Source organism: Thermobia domestica, chromosome 11, assembly GCF_964235325.1.
Source record: "Thermobia domestica chromosome 11, izTheDome1.hap1.1, whole genome shotgun sequence".
Classification (NCBI taxonomy): Eukaryota; Metazoa; Arthropoda; class Insecta; order Zygentoma; family Lepismatidae; genus Thermobia; species Thermobia domestica.
The window spans coordinates 17,739,655-17,756,352 of NC_137464.1; the positions used below are offsets into that span (position 1 = coordinate 17,739,655).

The 16,698-nt window shown below is 36.3% G+C and overlaps 1 protein-coding gene across 3 annotated transcripts in view; it reads right to left on the bottom strand.

The window, feature by feature from the left end:
• ERR (estrogen-related receptor) overlaps window positions 1-16,698 on the bottom strand; it is a 217,040-nt gene that overhangs the window by 39,806 nt on the left and 160,536 nt on the right. For all 3 annotated transcript variants that reach the window (XM_081730137.1, XM_081730138.1, XM_081730136.1), the window contains one exon: window positions 4,777-4,917. In XM_081730137.1, the coding sequence (XP_081586263.1) occupies window positions 4,777-4,917 (141 nt within the window). The remainder of the gene's footprint in view (window positions 1-4,776; window positions 4,918-16,698) is intronic.

Here is a 16,698-nt window from a genome sequence, read left to right on the forward strand (position 1 = left end):
TTAATGCGTGATTAAGTAACAGAAAACTATGCAATATCACCATAGCTATAATTCTACAACCACTACAGTAAATAATAAATCTCATTTCAGTTTCCGGAATGGAGGTACACGGCCGAATTTTGCAGCTCACTAGTTTAAACATTTTAGACCAACGTCTGAGTACGAACAACTTATTAGAATTACTAAGTTACATTTTCTAATTTCAACGTTCATACCATTACATATTCCAACAAAAACTCAAGACATACAACTATTCAACAGTTCGTCCGCTTTTCGCCAGTGTTCAATTTCTAAAAGACAGGGAGATAAAGGTTGGGATTCCGCTTTCCAAAATTTTTCTTAATACTTCAAGTCCCTAATTAACATCTAATTGGCAAATTTTGTTGTAATGAAGAGTTCCCTTCCATTAAAGTTTTTTTTTCTTTCTTTCTTTTAAGAAACTGATTTTCAATACAATACACAGTGAATGATATCGTGTCTCAAGTTTAATGAATTTATCTCGCATCTACGAAGTAGCTACACCTTCCAAAATTGTTTATTTACCGTACTTATGTCTTGTATCTCATGCTTAAGCTGGGATAGTAAAGCCTTTTCTACTATATAACAATGTATAATTTAATCATACAAATAAACGGAACTTACAGTCTTAATAGTATATAAAAAGAACATTCAGACTTTTACGTAATTTCCTATTTAAACAAACAAATAAACAAGAAAAAAAAATGCATCACCACTATTACAAGTAGCTCAAGCTGAAACAGGAACTTTTAATCATTCTGAAATAGTTTCGAGACTTGTGTGTATATCGCTCGCAGTATGTCTTCATTTGTTGGATGGCCATCAGTGAGTTCACAGAAAATCGGTAAATATGAGTTTACTAGAAAATATTGCAATCGGAAACAGATGGCCATACATTGTGGAAATGTGCAACAATTAACTGAGACAGCACAGCTGATGAGCTTACTTTAATGAGTCTTCGAAAAACAACGTTAACTCACTCACCTGCATGAAGTGGCAACAGCTCTTCATGAGTGGCGGCCTGTTGTCTCTGGGGAAGAGGACTGATGCCTCATCACACAAACAACTGCATTATACAGTACTCGGTGGACTCGAATTCGATGGTAATGCTTTCTTGTGTATGCACAGCAGCCACACAAGAAAAGAAAAGAAAAGTTCGCATTCGAAATGTGATGGATCGTCACCTCGGTACCTGTTTTCCATTTCGAGCTTCTATTTTTCTTTTTCATTATCAAGCAAAATAAAACAAAAATGAAATTTATATGAATAAAAAAGAATACACTATAAATAGAATAATAATGGTGGTCTATTAAAAGCATTGTTTTAATGGATTTTGGCTAGTTCTAAAGATCAATAATAAAAATTGATATAGTTCTCTGAGTACGTCTCTCAGTCAAGTCTGTAATTACGATGAATACGGTATTACAGTGTAATAAGTGTACTGTTAAACTGTGCTACACGTGACCCAAATTCCCTAGCGTCCACCATCCCGTTATTAATTTTACATTTGTGTCCTAAATTTAAGTTTCTTCTCCCGATACACTAGTTTCCCAAGTACTTTTGCTGTGACTTTTCTTCTTCCCATTCCAACGTCTGGCCCCTTGTCATCAATCTACTTTATTTGTTTTATTTTCTTTCAAATGTTCCTTCCCTTCAAAATGTCCATGTTCATTGTTACTCTTTGCCTCACAAAGATACTTAACTGGTCGTCTATGAACACTATTATTCTCTTAGCTTTAATTCTCTTCACTTCGCCTTTCTTTCTTATTATTCATCACGCTTGTTCTTGCTCCGTTTCTTTATCATGTCTTAGGACTTCACTACCTCTTTCTTAAATAACGTCATATTCTCCTAAGTCTCTTTTCTAAATATCTCCTCTTCGAACTTGCAGCTATTTTAGATTGCAAATTTGTATATTAGCTTTGAGTACATTCTTATTCGTATACAGCTCAAGATAATGAGTCTAACGAAGGCGTTGTAATAATACAGAAGCTTTCAACGTTATTTTGTAAGAGATACTTATTCAAAAGTTGTGCGTTGAATCTGTCCAGAAATGTAAATTAAACAGATAGAAACATGTCTGGTTTCTTTACTTTTGTAAGCCGAGATTTCCGGCGTGATCCTGAAATCCAGGTTGGACGCGAGAGAGTATGCTGGAAAATGGCATGCTCTGTGCAAAGCGGTTTGCATAATAATCTGTCCGCTCAGCAACTTCTCCAGTTTCAAGTCCCGGTTTGGTTCGACCTCACTTACACAGAAGTCCCACTCCCCTTTGTGACCTTCACGTTGCATACAGACGTATAAAGAAAATCATTCAATCAACATATCAATTTACTTTTCTTAATTTATGCACTGAATAATTATAAATTTAAATTTTTTGGCACTAATGCTCAAGCGGAACTAAAATATTCTGCAACAGTATTTGATATTTCCTGCTTGACCATTTTGTTAAAATGTAAATCCTAAATGCTGCTACAGCATGCTCACTTTCGGTTCTTATTACCTTCTTGCATAATACCCTATTCGCATCTATTATGAGCAAGGTATGTGGAGATTAATTTTACAGAACTTCCGATCATATCCGAACTGGTCAAATCTTAACGAGAAGAATCAACTGAAGTCAAGAGATTACATTTCACAGAAAATGAAACTAAAAAGTTTTTAGCAACTCCAATACTTGAAATCTGCTTTAGAGCTTCAAGGGAAAGAAGCGAAGAAACAAAATATTGTAATTTACCACGTGCTTCCGTGTACAAACAATGTTATATGGTCCTGTTTGTAAAAATCACCACATGTATTCACGTCAGAGTACTACACACTACGTGGGATTACTACAACTAGCAGACGACAAACATCCAGCATCTCCTACAAGTCACATGACGACAGGATGGCAGCAGTGCCATCGCCACTCTAGGACGCCTATATATTGGACAGCAACCAGTGGACAGGTACCAGTTTTCTGATCTCCCTCCTCTTGCTTGCCTGGAGCACTAGAACCCTACCTCAAAGCCTCTAGTCTACTTCGGGGCTCTGAGACTTTTACCCCCCTCCCTCTCACTGCTTGCTTCGGAGCATTGGAGTTCCCTACACCAGTCTGCTTAGCCTGCTTCGTGGCTCTTTCAAGATCCTGTCCACGACCGCGCGGTCTTGGGCTATTTAACTTCTACCTTACAATAAGAGAAAGTGGGAGTCGATTCCGGACTTTCATTTTATTAAACCTAGCTCTACCTACCAGAAATTTTACAATATTAAAGATCAGTAACATTAATTATTTTAAGCTTTATTTTTATTTGCATGATCGCAAACGTACTAACTTCTTAAACATACCATGACTACAACTGCAACGCAGGAAGTTTGAAGAGAAATCTTGCACAATAACAGGAAAATCATCACTATTAGTTACCTCTGATGCCAAAGTATAGATTTACCTTATTGCTTTTCCTTGTAATCTATGTATCTTAATTTCTATAAATAAAGATGAAAAGTGACCTTGTTGTGATCGCGTCAGAGAAAAACGGCTGACCTATTTGAAATTAATTTCTGAATATAGTTACTTCCTACCACAAATTGGGTTTTTATCATATCAGTTTAAAAACAACTCATACCTTAAGAGAAGGAGGTTCGAAATTAATGCTAAATAGTGTATCGCAAGAGCTTCTCAAGTTAGGAAGATAAAACTTAGTTAATCATCACCCATATACCCGACTTTCGGTTGTTACGTGCTCAGTGTTCTTTTTAGATTAGTATTGCTGTACTATCAATAATCAAAATTGATAATTTTTGTTCAAAAAGATCTTTAGAATACAGATTAACTAAATAACACTGTATTTGAAACATTTGTAAGAAATAAATACAGATAAACCTGTACAAACTTCCAAAGAAACCAAATTCTGTGATATTCTGTGTTTGCTGTATAAAAGTTAGTGAAGCAACTGAATGTACAATTGTTACACGAAAGTTAGGAAGAAAGAAAAAAAAACTGTGAACCGAATCAAGCATGAGAATTGAGTATAGTGTGTTCACTCAATAGGAGAGCAGTTCGGCAAATGTCTTTCAAATTCCCATGCTGAATTTTACAACAGTATCTCTTCCTCCCTTTTGTGACTGCATTTGCGAGGTTGCAACGTCTTAGCACCCATTATGTCTATTCTTTCTTCCCAATATTATGGCTAATATGAAACAGATGTCAGTCAATGTAAGAACAAGGAAGCTGGTCTTGGTAGCAGGGAGTAGAGCACTAACGTGAAGGACAACACTTGGAACTGTGGCAACTATGGCTCCACGTGGAGTTGACAAGCAACTGTCAATTGTTTTAAATGAGGGTTCTGGTTGGTCATTTGGTTATTGGGGGGGGGGGGGTCCGCAAGATCCTTCGGACAGTGACTTATTTATGGATCGAGCTACCACACGTAGAAGCTGGTATTCTTTACATACAAACTGCACTCCTGTTGAAAAAACAAACTATACATGCAATTTTTTGGGCTGTGGGCAAACGTGAAATAAACGTTTAATTGTGTTTTGTGAGAATATAGGCCTACATAATAATATGAAAGGCTGAACTCATACAAACTCTTCACACACGTTTATGTTTCATCTCGTAACATACCTATAAAAAGAGTACGAATGTAGATTACAGTTTCTGATTAGTTTTGTTCCTATCAAATAAGTACAAGATGTTCAAGACAGTTGAAAACATAACAAAACAGACATTAAGGGGAAAGGAATTACAGAGAAAATTACAACTATTATGTTGTTTACCTCTGTCCTACCGATGGCTTGATCTCCGATTGTGTGAGTCGTCGAGGAGCAATGTTGCTGATCGGGACTTCCAGGCGATGAGCGCTCGTACAATCGGAGCCTCTTAGGAGAGCCAGCCTCCTGGCCTTCGCACAAATCCAACTGAAAAATACATAAATAATAACAAAGTAGTTAGTAATGAATAATTATTTTCTTTCGTTAGTCTCAACAAATAATATGTACAAGCTTTCGCTGAAATAAATAAAGCTATTGTTCAAATTTTCTATCGTTAAAGCATATTAGAAGCCAGTAGCAATGACAGCTAAACAAATATCTCATTTTACACAACACATTTAAGCCATGTTTATTAAATTACAGTATCTGGGAGGAATAACAATGAGATCACATTCCGCAAAACGGAATAAACCTACAAAAATACATTTACATTCAAGAACTCATAGGGACATATTCAGAGACGATTTTATAGGTGATTACAGTCGTACTAAGCGTTGTCATATTTCCGTACTGCGCAACATTTTGATTATGTTATTCACGATTTATATTGAAAGAAGCAAGTCACGACTTCTCCGCAGGGTTGTCCGAACATATTAGAAGAAAAAGGTAGAACTGTATATAAAACTCTCCCTTACTTTTTCATAATGTATTTGGACACCCCTGCGAAAAAGGCAGTGACCAATGTGCTTCTGAATACAGAAATTATAACCACACGTTAGCCAAAGTCTTAGTAGGACGCTAGCCACACGTCAAATTGTCTCTGAATACGCCCCATCAAGTTAAAAACATATATATTGAACAAAAATATGGCTTATATTTTTTGTTTACAATAATAATAATAATAATAATAATAATAATAATAGATTGTCCGTTGTTCGCAAGGGGAAATGCGTTTCATTTTGGACATAAAGGGCAATGTGGCTGAATTTGGATTTAAACAGCATGGAAAGTGTCACGGTTGTCGAAATTACCCCGAAAACTATGCAATCGACATTAATATCGGCCATTTTCGATCGTATCTCCCCTCTCCCAAGTTGTAGGGCTCCTCAGTTTGGATATAAACGGCATCGGAAATGTCACTGTTCATCCCAGCGACCCCGAAAACTGTGGATTCTGCACTAATATCGATCATTTTTAAATATCTTCCCCCTCCCCTAAGTTGCAGGCCTGAACCTCGTCTATGTTGAAAAGTTGACTGAGATCGGGTGCATGCTTCAAGAGTTATTAAGTTTTATTTATTTGTATGTATCTCCCGCCTCTTTCTCTCCCCTAAGTTCTACCGTCAAAGTGAAAAAAAAAAAAAAAAAAAGATCCGAACCTTATCTATGTTGAAAATTTGATCGAGATCGGTCGGGTGGTTCAAGAGATATGAATCCACAAACATAGTCACTTTCAAAGTTATGTATTATATTAAATAATAAATAAAATAATAAATAAAATAATTAAGCATTGCAGAAAACGTTTGTTTCCTGGTAAATAACTTAATGACAAACAAAAAAGTTATGGTGCACCTTAAGACCTTATTTAGAGCCCGTCTAACCTGAATGTAACCTAGAATCACACGTTAAAAAAAAAAAAAAAAAATGACTACAAATTCAACATTACTAGCATTTAACTAAGATAAGACCTATACTAACTTATACCTGTGACATTAGCAAGATGACAGTACATTGCATGGCTAATGAGATATAGCATAAACTTATCGTCAACTCTTAAAAGTATGATTTCTCTTTAATTAAAATATCGTCCAAATATAAAACATGTATCAGATGATAGATCACATCGGGGACATACTTAAGGGTAACTTTTCATGTGTAGTTTTCGGGAAAACAAAACAAAACAAAACAAAAACGAACTTGTGATGCGTATTTTACGAGAAAATCGAAAATCGAACTTCTCATGTATAGTTCACGAAAAAGTTGAAAAACGAACTTCTCATGTGTAGTTTACGAGAAAATCGAAAAAAAAACGTGTAGTTCACGAGAAAATAAAAAAAAAACACTTCTCATACGTAATTTACAATAAAATTAAGAAAACGAACTTTTTATGTGCAGTTTACGAGAAAATCGAGAAAAATTATCTTTTGTGGGGCTGAAAAGTATGCTGTTAGTTGTCAACTGAGATTTTTTCTTTTTAAATTTTGTTGGAAGAGATTGTTATTTATCAATATCTATTTATGCGTTGTATATACTTTATAGCAAAATACACTGTTAACTATCATATCACTGTTTTATCATTTCCTAACGTTGACACACACACACACACACACTCTCTCTCTCTCTCTCTCTCTCTCTCTCTCTCTACGCATATAACATTCGTAATTTGAAATTTAATTTTACAAACGTTTGGTCAATCTACTGGACCACAGAGTTGATACTACTGTAATACAATACGCAAGGTTCCAATAAAACATTTATAAGTCTTGATAAATATCAACAAATGGTATCTAATGATTATGGAGAAGAGCTTATCTATCATTTATGGAAAGAAAAATCTAGATATTCCTAAAGCATTTAGACATCGGATAAGTGTTCACTAGAACTATCCGGATCGTGTGCAATGTAGTCTAGTTACGGTATTTTGGTTTAGCAAAACCAGCTCCTTTCTCTTTGTTAAATATGCATTTAATTCTGAAACTGTGATGAGATGCTGGAGAGGAAATTTGTATAAATGAAAAACGAGCACACGTGACTGAGGATGCATAAAAAGGTCATTCAGGACAAAAGAAGAATAAATGCATCACAACAAATGAAATCAATCTCGTCAATCGACACCTGTCCTCCAAAGATTCAGCATTTTGCGCTGGAACAGACAGGAGACTAACTGGAAGCAGTATAGCACACTTAGCACTTGAGAATATATATATATATATATATATATTTTACGAAACTCTTTCTTCATTTTACTGAAATAATCAAAAGAAGCAATGATTTTGGCTGGACCAAAATACGTTTTATCAAGTCGCTGAGTCAGCTAGTTTACAAAAAATCGATTTAATTTGATTCTTAAACATAGCCATGCATCAAAGTAGACTATACACGATGATCATTTCTCTGTAGTTTTCCAATAACCTGCTCGCTTTCTTTCTGATCCGCGCTAAGATTTACACATAAAACTGGTTTTTCCCGCTGTTTTGTTAGTTTTAGTTTAAATCAGCCAGGTACAGAATGTGGTCACTATAACAAATTACTATTTAAACAGCCATTTTTCATACGATTAAAAAAATATAAATCCAAGACTATATCTCAAATGAAACTATGTAACTTAATAACTCTTGAATCACCCGACCGATCTCGATCAAATTTTCAACATAGATGAGGTTCGGGCCTGGGATGGGTTGTATCATTTCACGTTGACGGTGCAATTTAGGGGATGGGAAGGGGGAGATATATAACGATGATCGAAACTCACTGATATTAGTGTCAAGTTCATAGTTTCCGGAGTCGCTGAGATGAACTGTGACAATTCCGATACCGTTTAAATTCAAAGTCAGCCCCGCAACTTGGTATATATATATATATATATATATATATATATATATATATATATATATATATATATATATATATATGGTGCAGAAAAAGTCCCGGAACAGTCCAAAATCTCGCGAAATATGCAGATCAGCAAAACAAAAATAACACGTGTTAAATAGTTTTGAAAAAGCTATCCAATGATACAAAACGCAATCCGCTATCCCCACCCCCTTCGGAGGGTACAGGGGTAACTTTAAAATTTTAAATGGAAACCCCCATTTTTATTGCACATTTGGATTCTCCACAAAAAGTGACAGTGATTTGACCTAAAATTGAAAACGGTGTTTTCACGGATGGCACTTGAATTGACACACAGAAAAAAGAGGCGGCAAAACATTATAAAAATATAGCCTGTCAGTGTCGTAATATGTGGCCATACGGTTAGCGGACTGGATTACGGAATCAGAGGTCGTAAGTTCGATTCCCACTCAGAGTAATATTTTTATGTGATTTTTATATCCAAATAATGAATTCATACATTTTAACTTCGATAAAAATAATGTATTTGAACATATTTATTAATTTGCAAGAAAATATAAATGGCGACAAAAATTGTTTATTTTGGTTGTAAATAACCCTATGAACTCTACACCTAATACCGCTATTACTAAGAACTGGTTTGGGTACAAAACCTCGCGGCCCAAAATCTCGCCGGGCCGAAACCTCGCCGCCCAAAACGTAGCAGGCCAAAACCTCGCTTTGCCAATACTTCATCTTCCAAAACCTCGAGCCCCAAAATATCGCCATACCCAAAAAACCTCGCCTGGCCAAAATGTAAATGTTCCAACAGATGATAAGGATGACGGTATAAAAGACGCTGTTTCAGAAGAAGTATCACGGGTATTTGACCAAGTCCTGCGATACCATATGAAAATTCTATTTCTGTATTAGAGGATTTCAATGTGAAGGTAGGGCGACAGGATGTTTTTAAACTGGTTTTAGGGAAAGAAAGTCTGCATAAGGAAAGTAATGACAACTAACGGGGTTAGTTTCGTGAACTTTGGAACATCCAAAATCTTAAAATTTTAACAAAAACCTAATAATATTTATGAAAGTATGAAATAATATATGAGTTTTTACGACGTCCCTTGATTATGTCCTGTAGGTTAAAGGAGACGTAGATGACCAGGATGAAGGAAATGATCGAATAAAGAAACTGGTAGGAAACTGGAATAACCCGAGAAAGCCCACGCACACGATGTTTTGTATTTTCTTCTTCTTCTTCTTCTTCTTCTTATTATTATTATTATTATTATTATTATTTGTAATGTGGAATTGCATATTAAGAAACTCATTGGGTAAATTTTAAAGAAAAGTTTCATTCGCGGCGAGGTTTTGGCCACGTGATGTTTTGGGTGGCGAGGTTTTGACCCGACGAGATTTTGTCCCGCGAGGTCTTGGGCGGCAAGGTTTTGGCCCGGCGAGATTTTGTCCAGCGAGGTTTGGGGCGGCGAGGTTTTGGCCCGGCGAGATTTGTCCCGCGAGGTTTTGGACGGCGATGTTTCGGCCGCGAGATTTTGTCCGTATCCCCTAAGAACTACTTCATAAAGCTAGTTTGCAAAACAATTATCGAAATTTGTATTCGATGTAATTTCAAAAAAGGACAAATTGAAGTTAAAATGTATGGAATTTATTAGGGGAAATAAAGGAAAAAAAGATTGCCTTGAACGGGGATCGAACTCAGGACCTCGGACTCCGCAATCCAACACGCTAAAAGTACGGCCATAGAGCATGGGCCTGTCAACTACCATTTTCGTAATGTTTTGGTGCACCGCTTTTTTTGTATGTCGATTGAAGCGCCATCTGCGATAACACTGTTTTCAATTTTGGGTCAAATCACTGTCACTTTTTATGGAGAATCCAAATGTGCAGTAAGAAACAGGGGTTTCCATTTAAAATTTTAAAGTTACTCCTACCCCAAAGGGGATGGGGATAGGGGGTTGCGTTTGGTACGATTGGATAGCTATTTCAAAACTATTTAAACACATGCTATTTTTGTTTTGCTGATCTTTATACTTCGCGAGATATTGAACCGTTCCTGGACTATTTCCGCACCTTGTATATATGATCGAAAATGACTGATTAGTGACGAATCCTTAGTTTTCGGGGTCACTGAGACGAACAGTGACACTTCCGATGCCGCAAAATGAAAAGTATTCTCCCCGTGCGAAAAACGGGCATTCTACTAGTTAAATATAAACTTTTAGCAAGTAAAATTTAAAAAATAAATGAGCTGAGAATACAGCGATACTAAATGAGAGAATTAAATTAAAATTCTAGTTTAACGTCGACATTTAAGCCCTTTAAGCTAAAGCAAACGGATGATTCATAAAAGTGTATGATGGTGAAATAATTGTTGAAATGAGAATGTGGAAGGAAACACGAGAGACCCGTAAACACGATGTTGTCCTCCACCAACACACATGGCAGGGATCGAACCAGGAACCCTTAACACCAGAGGTGAACTACCGTGCCTTTCACACTGATATCTACTATTATGTAATGACCACTCTTCCAGGGAAGTCACATTGATAATATTATATATATATACAAGAGCGGATCCAAGGGGGGCTAAGGGGCTATAGCCTCCCCTTGACGCTCAGGTTTACACTGGATAAAATGGGCTTCAATTCTGCTTTACACTGGATAAAACGGCAAATTATGGTTTAGCCCTTCCCTTGATCATATCCTGGATCCGCTACTATATATATATATCGCTAGAAGCTAAGGGAAGAAAGCTCCATACAGTTTGAGAAAGCTGTTTAAGGTAGGTAAGATTCTTTCTCCCCTAATTTATACCGGTAACAATCAATTAATTTTTTACCGATGTGGCTTCCCTCAAGAGTTGCCACTGCTAGGAAGTTAGCACAAATTCAAATTATGCTAATAACTATCTTATATGATGTTCGGGAGAGTATGAGGGGGGAGAGCTATTTATATTGATGTATAAACTGATCGTAGCCTATAAGGCATTTATATTGATGTATAAACTGATCGTAGCCTATAAGCTATTTATATTGATGTATAAACTGATCGTAGCCTATAAGCTATTTATATTGATGTATAAACTGATCGTAGCCTATAAGCTATTTATATTGATGTATAAACTGATCGTAGCCTATAAGCTATTTATATTGATGTATAAACTGATCGTAGCCTATAAGCTATTTATATTAATGTATAAACTGATCGTAGCCTACAACAATGTTTCTCAAAGTGTGAGTCGCGACTCATTAGTGGGTCGTGGGCCGTTTCTATTGAATTGTGAAAATTGTATTTTGATGCAGAAACATATGTTGTAAAGAAAGTACTATCAGTAGAGATGCTGGGTTAGGATGGAAAGATAATGGGGAGTCAAAATCTGTTATGGGGTAAGGCATTGCATTGAGAATACTGTAGCTCTGTGTTACCTTTCTATGGAAAAATTAGAAATATGATTTACAAAATTTAATTGGTTTGAAATACCACTATTTCGTAATAAAAGTAGGTGGGCCACAAAGTACATTTTAATGTTTAACGTGGGTCTCGTTAACAACAAGTTTGAGAACCACTGGCCTACAAGTTAACGTTCAAATCTGTGGACAGTTTAGTCGATCAGAATAATTCGATGCTTTAGTTGTAACCCCACTGTACGATTTTTAAAAAATGGCACTTAGTTAGTTTTTCTTTAAATTCCTAATAGAGCATGTCACCTGTGTGATCCCCCGTTCAATTCCAGATTACTTAAGCGTGTGGTGAATAACATCGCATTCAGGACTCAGCCATTCTTTTCGCTGCATACTAGGACAAAATGCCAATCTAACTGTAAAAAACAACCAAAAAACTGAAATTTGAAGTTGATCAAATCCATAAGTGACGACATGTCTGAGCGGGTAAGGTCAGAGGTAATTAACGCAAGTTCCTTAAACAATCACTGCCACTGTGTATGTGAACAACCACTCTAAAGCATCGTAAAGTAGCGCTAGCTCATAGCCTATTGCTGTAAAGACGCCATTTTTCATCGCCAGTATAACACTGTGGTAAAGAAAATGTTGTGTGTGATCATTGTTGAGTGATATCGAGCGAGCAAACAAATATGGGCGATTGCGGAGTGTCGATTTTTGCTGTTTTCGCTTAAAGTATCTGGCCTAGCGCCGAGTTTCTGAACCTTGCAAATTGAGTGAAGATGGTTCATTATGTTTTTCTTTGTTTAATTGTCACCTCCTTCGTCCTCTCCTTCTCTTCCCTGTCACCATACCTTCTAGCACGTCTGTCATGATACAATTTCTTCTCAGGCAATGTCCCAACCAGTTTCTCTTCCTCTTTTCAATGATATCTGAAAGTGTTCTTTTCTTCCCCACCATTTCTAACACCCTCTCATTCGTTTTCCGCTCGACCCAACTAATTCTTTCCATTCTTCTCCACACCCACATTTCGAAGGCTTCCTGTCGTTTTTAATCACTTTTAACTAATATCCATGTTTCCGCCCCATACAGTACAATATTCCACACGAAGCGTTTTATGAGTCTTTTGCTCAAATCTTCATTCAAAGTTCCACACAACAGACTTTTCTTCCTCCTAAAGGCTTCTTTCACCATTCCTATTCTTGCTTTTATTTCACCTTCGCACTTCGTGTCATTACTAAGAATACTACCTAGATATCGAAAACTATTCACTTGTTCTATTTTCTTCCCTCCCACTTTTATATTTGACACAGACCGCTTCGTTCCAATCACCATGGCTTTTGTCTTTCTAACATCTTATTTTCTTTTCAGATTCTGCAACAAGCGCCATATCGTCTGCAAATTTTATGCATCTAATCATTCTACCTCCTACTGAACTGCCGTCTTCATCATGTAGGCTCTTTTTCACTATCTTTTCTAGATAGATATTAAATAGTGTTGGCGAGAGACAGTATCCTTGTCGAACTGCACTCTCCTCCGTCAGTTCTTCCCCTATCCTAACACTTACTTGTTGGTTCATGTGTAAGTTTCTTATGAGTCTTTGATTTTTCCATTTCAACCCAATCTTCTTTAGAACTCCCAACAACAATTCCCAATTTTGAAGTACAGTGAGCAGTAATTTGAGGCATTGTTCCTTCTCCATACACAGCACAAATATCACGAGTAGCTTAGGCGGCCTTAGCACCTCGATTACTTGCAAAAAGTGAATTGTGTCGAAAATGCAATTTTGACATTTCATTTTAATGATCTGAAACAGGAGCGCCATTTCAGATTTTGCTTGGGGGGGCAAGACCCCTTGATATTAGTAAAATTTCGCGTTTCTCACTGATTTACTACTAGTCTATTGATAAAATCTATATACATCTCAAACTCAGGGGGCGGCAAATTCCCCTCCCTGCCCCCCCTAAATAACGCCCCTGCTCTGAAAAGGCAAAAATCAATGATTTTTTTTTAAAATCAAAACGCACTATCTTGTATAAACAACAATTCTCTTTTAAATAATATAAAACCTTCTTCTTATTTCTAGGCGCATTTTTAAATTTTAAAAAAAAATGTCCATTAATCATTCCTCAATCCAATACTACTTTTTAAGCTTTAAGTATACCGTGTCAACAAATATTGAACAAACACACAACTCAAAGGGAGAAAGAGTAAGGTGTTCCATACACATTCTGACTAATAAAGGTATTCCCCATTTTAAAAGGGTTTGAGGGACAGCGATAGCCCACAATGCTGTCTAGCTAAAATAGAGCGCCAAGCGCTCACCTGTGATGCGTGGGGGGCCTGGGTTCGATTCCAGGTCCCCAAATGTGCTTTGCAATGAACAAAAATAATGTACATAGTTTTTTCTCGGGATTGTCCCGTTTCTTCCAATTTCTTCATACCCTCATTTCGTTTATCATCATCACCACCGATTCTCTCAGCCTCGGCGCATAATGTGGAATGTCAAAACTAAAATAAATATGTTTGAGAAACACTGTTTTACAGCATATCAGTTTACAATGCTATTTTAAAAGTAAAACAAATCAAACAGAAATAAACAATGCAATGGTATATAGTACAATGATTATCGCGAAAACCAAAATATTTTTTATTTTTTAATTCTAACTTTAAAAAAATATCAATCTTAAACGTGATATGACAGTATCAATGAATGAAGCCTTCACTTTGCTAACACACAGAAAATAACTATACATGCAAACCAATACAAACCAAGAATCTCCGTAACACATTTGATGACAATCTTCGACATCCGCTAAGGGAATACTAGAAATGCATCCATATGAATTTTTAAACACTTCACAGTTCCATTAGTTCGAAGTAGATCAAATTACCTATTCTAATGCATCAAACATGATACACTCATAATGATACATCGAACGCATAAACTCTCCCCGTTGGTCTAGTGGCAAGCGCGTGAGCTTTTGGTGGTAGCCCAAGGTTCAATTCCCAGTAGCAGAGCAGAGAGTTTAAAATGTGAACCCATTACAATGGTTCGGATTCCACCTTAAGCTATAGGTTAACGCCTCAATAATCTTGGCGCTGAAATGGGACGCGAAACTTACAGAAAAAAAACTGCGTAAGTTGATATCTTGAGGTATTTGTTAATATCTTGAAGATGTATTTTACACATTTCACATAATTTTTGCACAATCTTATGTATTATTGATTTTCTATTATTATTATTTTTTAAATGTAGAACACGTGTATTCTACTCAGATTATGGTTTGTACCTAATTCAACGAATCTATGGAAATAATGCATTGTTTCTTTGATTTCAGTAGTACAATCCAATATGCCTATCCATTAAGGACGAAGTCTAGTGACGATCAGAAACATACAGTGACTCGAAAAAGTATTCGTACAGTTATTATTTTTAAAAAATGAACGCCTGTTCACGATTGTTTAATAAGTAAACTAAACTGATATAGGGTACATAGGGGGAATATGGGAAGTTTCTGAAATAAAACTCTGTATTTCAGTTAATTTATTAAACAAGTGAATCGACATTTGGTACTAACAAAGCTTGAGCATTACGTCATAGAAATATTAGCAAACATTAGTACATTACGCTTACTGTTTAGTACTACACGCATAATTGCGACACATGTGAAATAACCCATATTAAACATAAAATTAAGGGTAATATGGGTTAGAGTGTAGAGAATATGAGCAATAGAAATACATTAACTAACCATCTCACAGTACACATAAATTCTATAATAATAAGCTTTAGAACAAGAAGTAGTGACAAACATACTCTTATAGACAATATTAGGAACTCAATATTACGAAAAATGAACTTATAAACGAAAAACATTACATAAAAGTAATGAAGTTAAGAATTCGGCTTAAGGACACTGAGGACAGATGAACTTCTTGGTTTCAAAATGAACACACGCAAAATGATACCACATCAAACATCGGGTACACTTGACCCACTCTTCTCCATTGTAATCAACATGGTACCACCCTTGGCACACTGAACATTGAGAGTCAGTGTCATTCTCAGAAACTTTGGTATTCATCGTCATTTTACCTTTCTTTGTCGTTGTAGACTTCCTTCTCTTTTTCCAATATCAGAATATTTTCGACTTCTGTCAATTCTTTGGAACTGCCTACTGTACCTAAAATTTACGTGAAACATTATATTTGTTTTATGTATAACAGGACATTTCCCAACTTTGAATGTCTTTTTATTTTTTATTTACTATTTTTCACGCGATGGGACAGGACTCATACTTGCGAGGCTTAACCTATTGAGCCCTGTATTTGAAACGTACCCTGTGTCGCTTTCACGAGACCTTTTGTCTCTTGACCATATTACTCACGTACACATATTTACCCCACGTAAATTCACGTACTCATATTTCCCCGAATCCCTCATCTCATATTACCCCCATCTTGCTATACTTTACTTAGGTTTGCAACACTGTTCGTACACGATTCTGCAACGCGCGCAGTGCCTTGCGAACAAAGGGAAACACCTTGGGCTCTACACATAGATAACCAAGTTTTTGTAATTGTTTTATATATCCGGACAATATCTTACGTTTTACAGGCGCAGAATAACAACAGGCATTTTATGGGGCAAGAAAATTGTACATCACTTATCTTCAAACCGTTAATATTCTCTTAAATTTCTGCTTCCACGTTTCATAAAACTTACAGTCGCAATCAAGACTCCAACAGTGCTTCCAACCCACGCATCAAGAAATTTCATCTTATACTTGCGGTGTTGTGCTTATTTCCGCCCATATTCCCCGATGCCTGTATTCCCCCTATTTACCTTATGTCATATCTATAAACCCTATGCATTTACGTCCACACTACATTGCACCATTAGTTCACCAGTTGCGCCGTAGTTTGCTGATTTCACGTCTTACCCCCACCGAAAAAAAAGTATTCGTACACCACAGTTTTATTCATAGTAAAGATACCTGCCAAGCTCT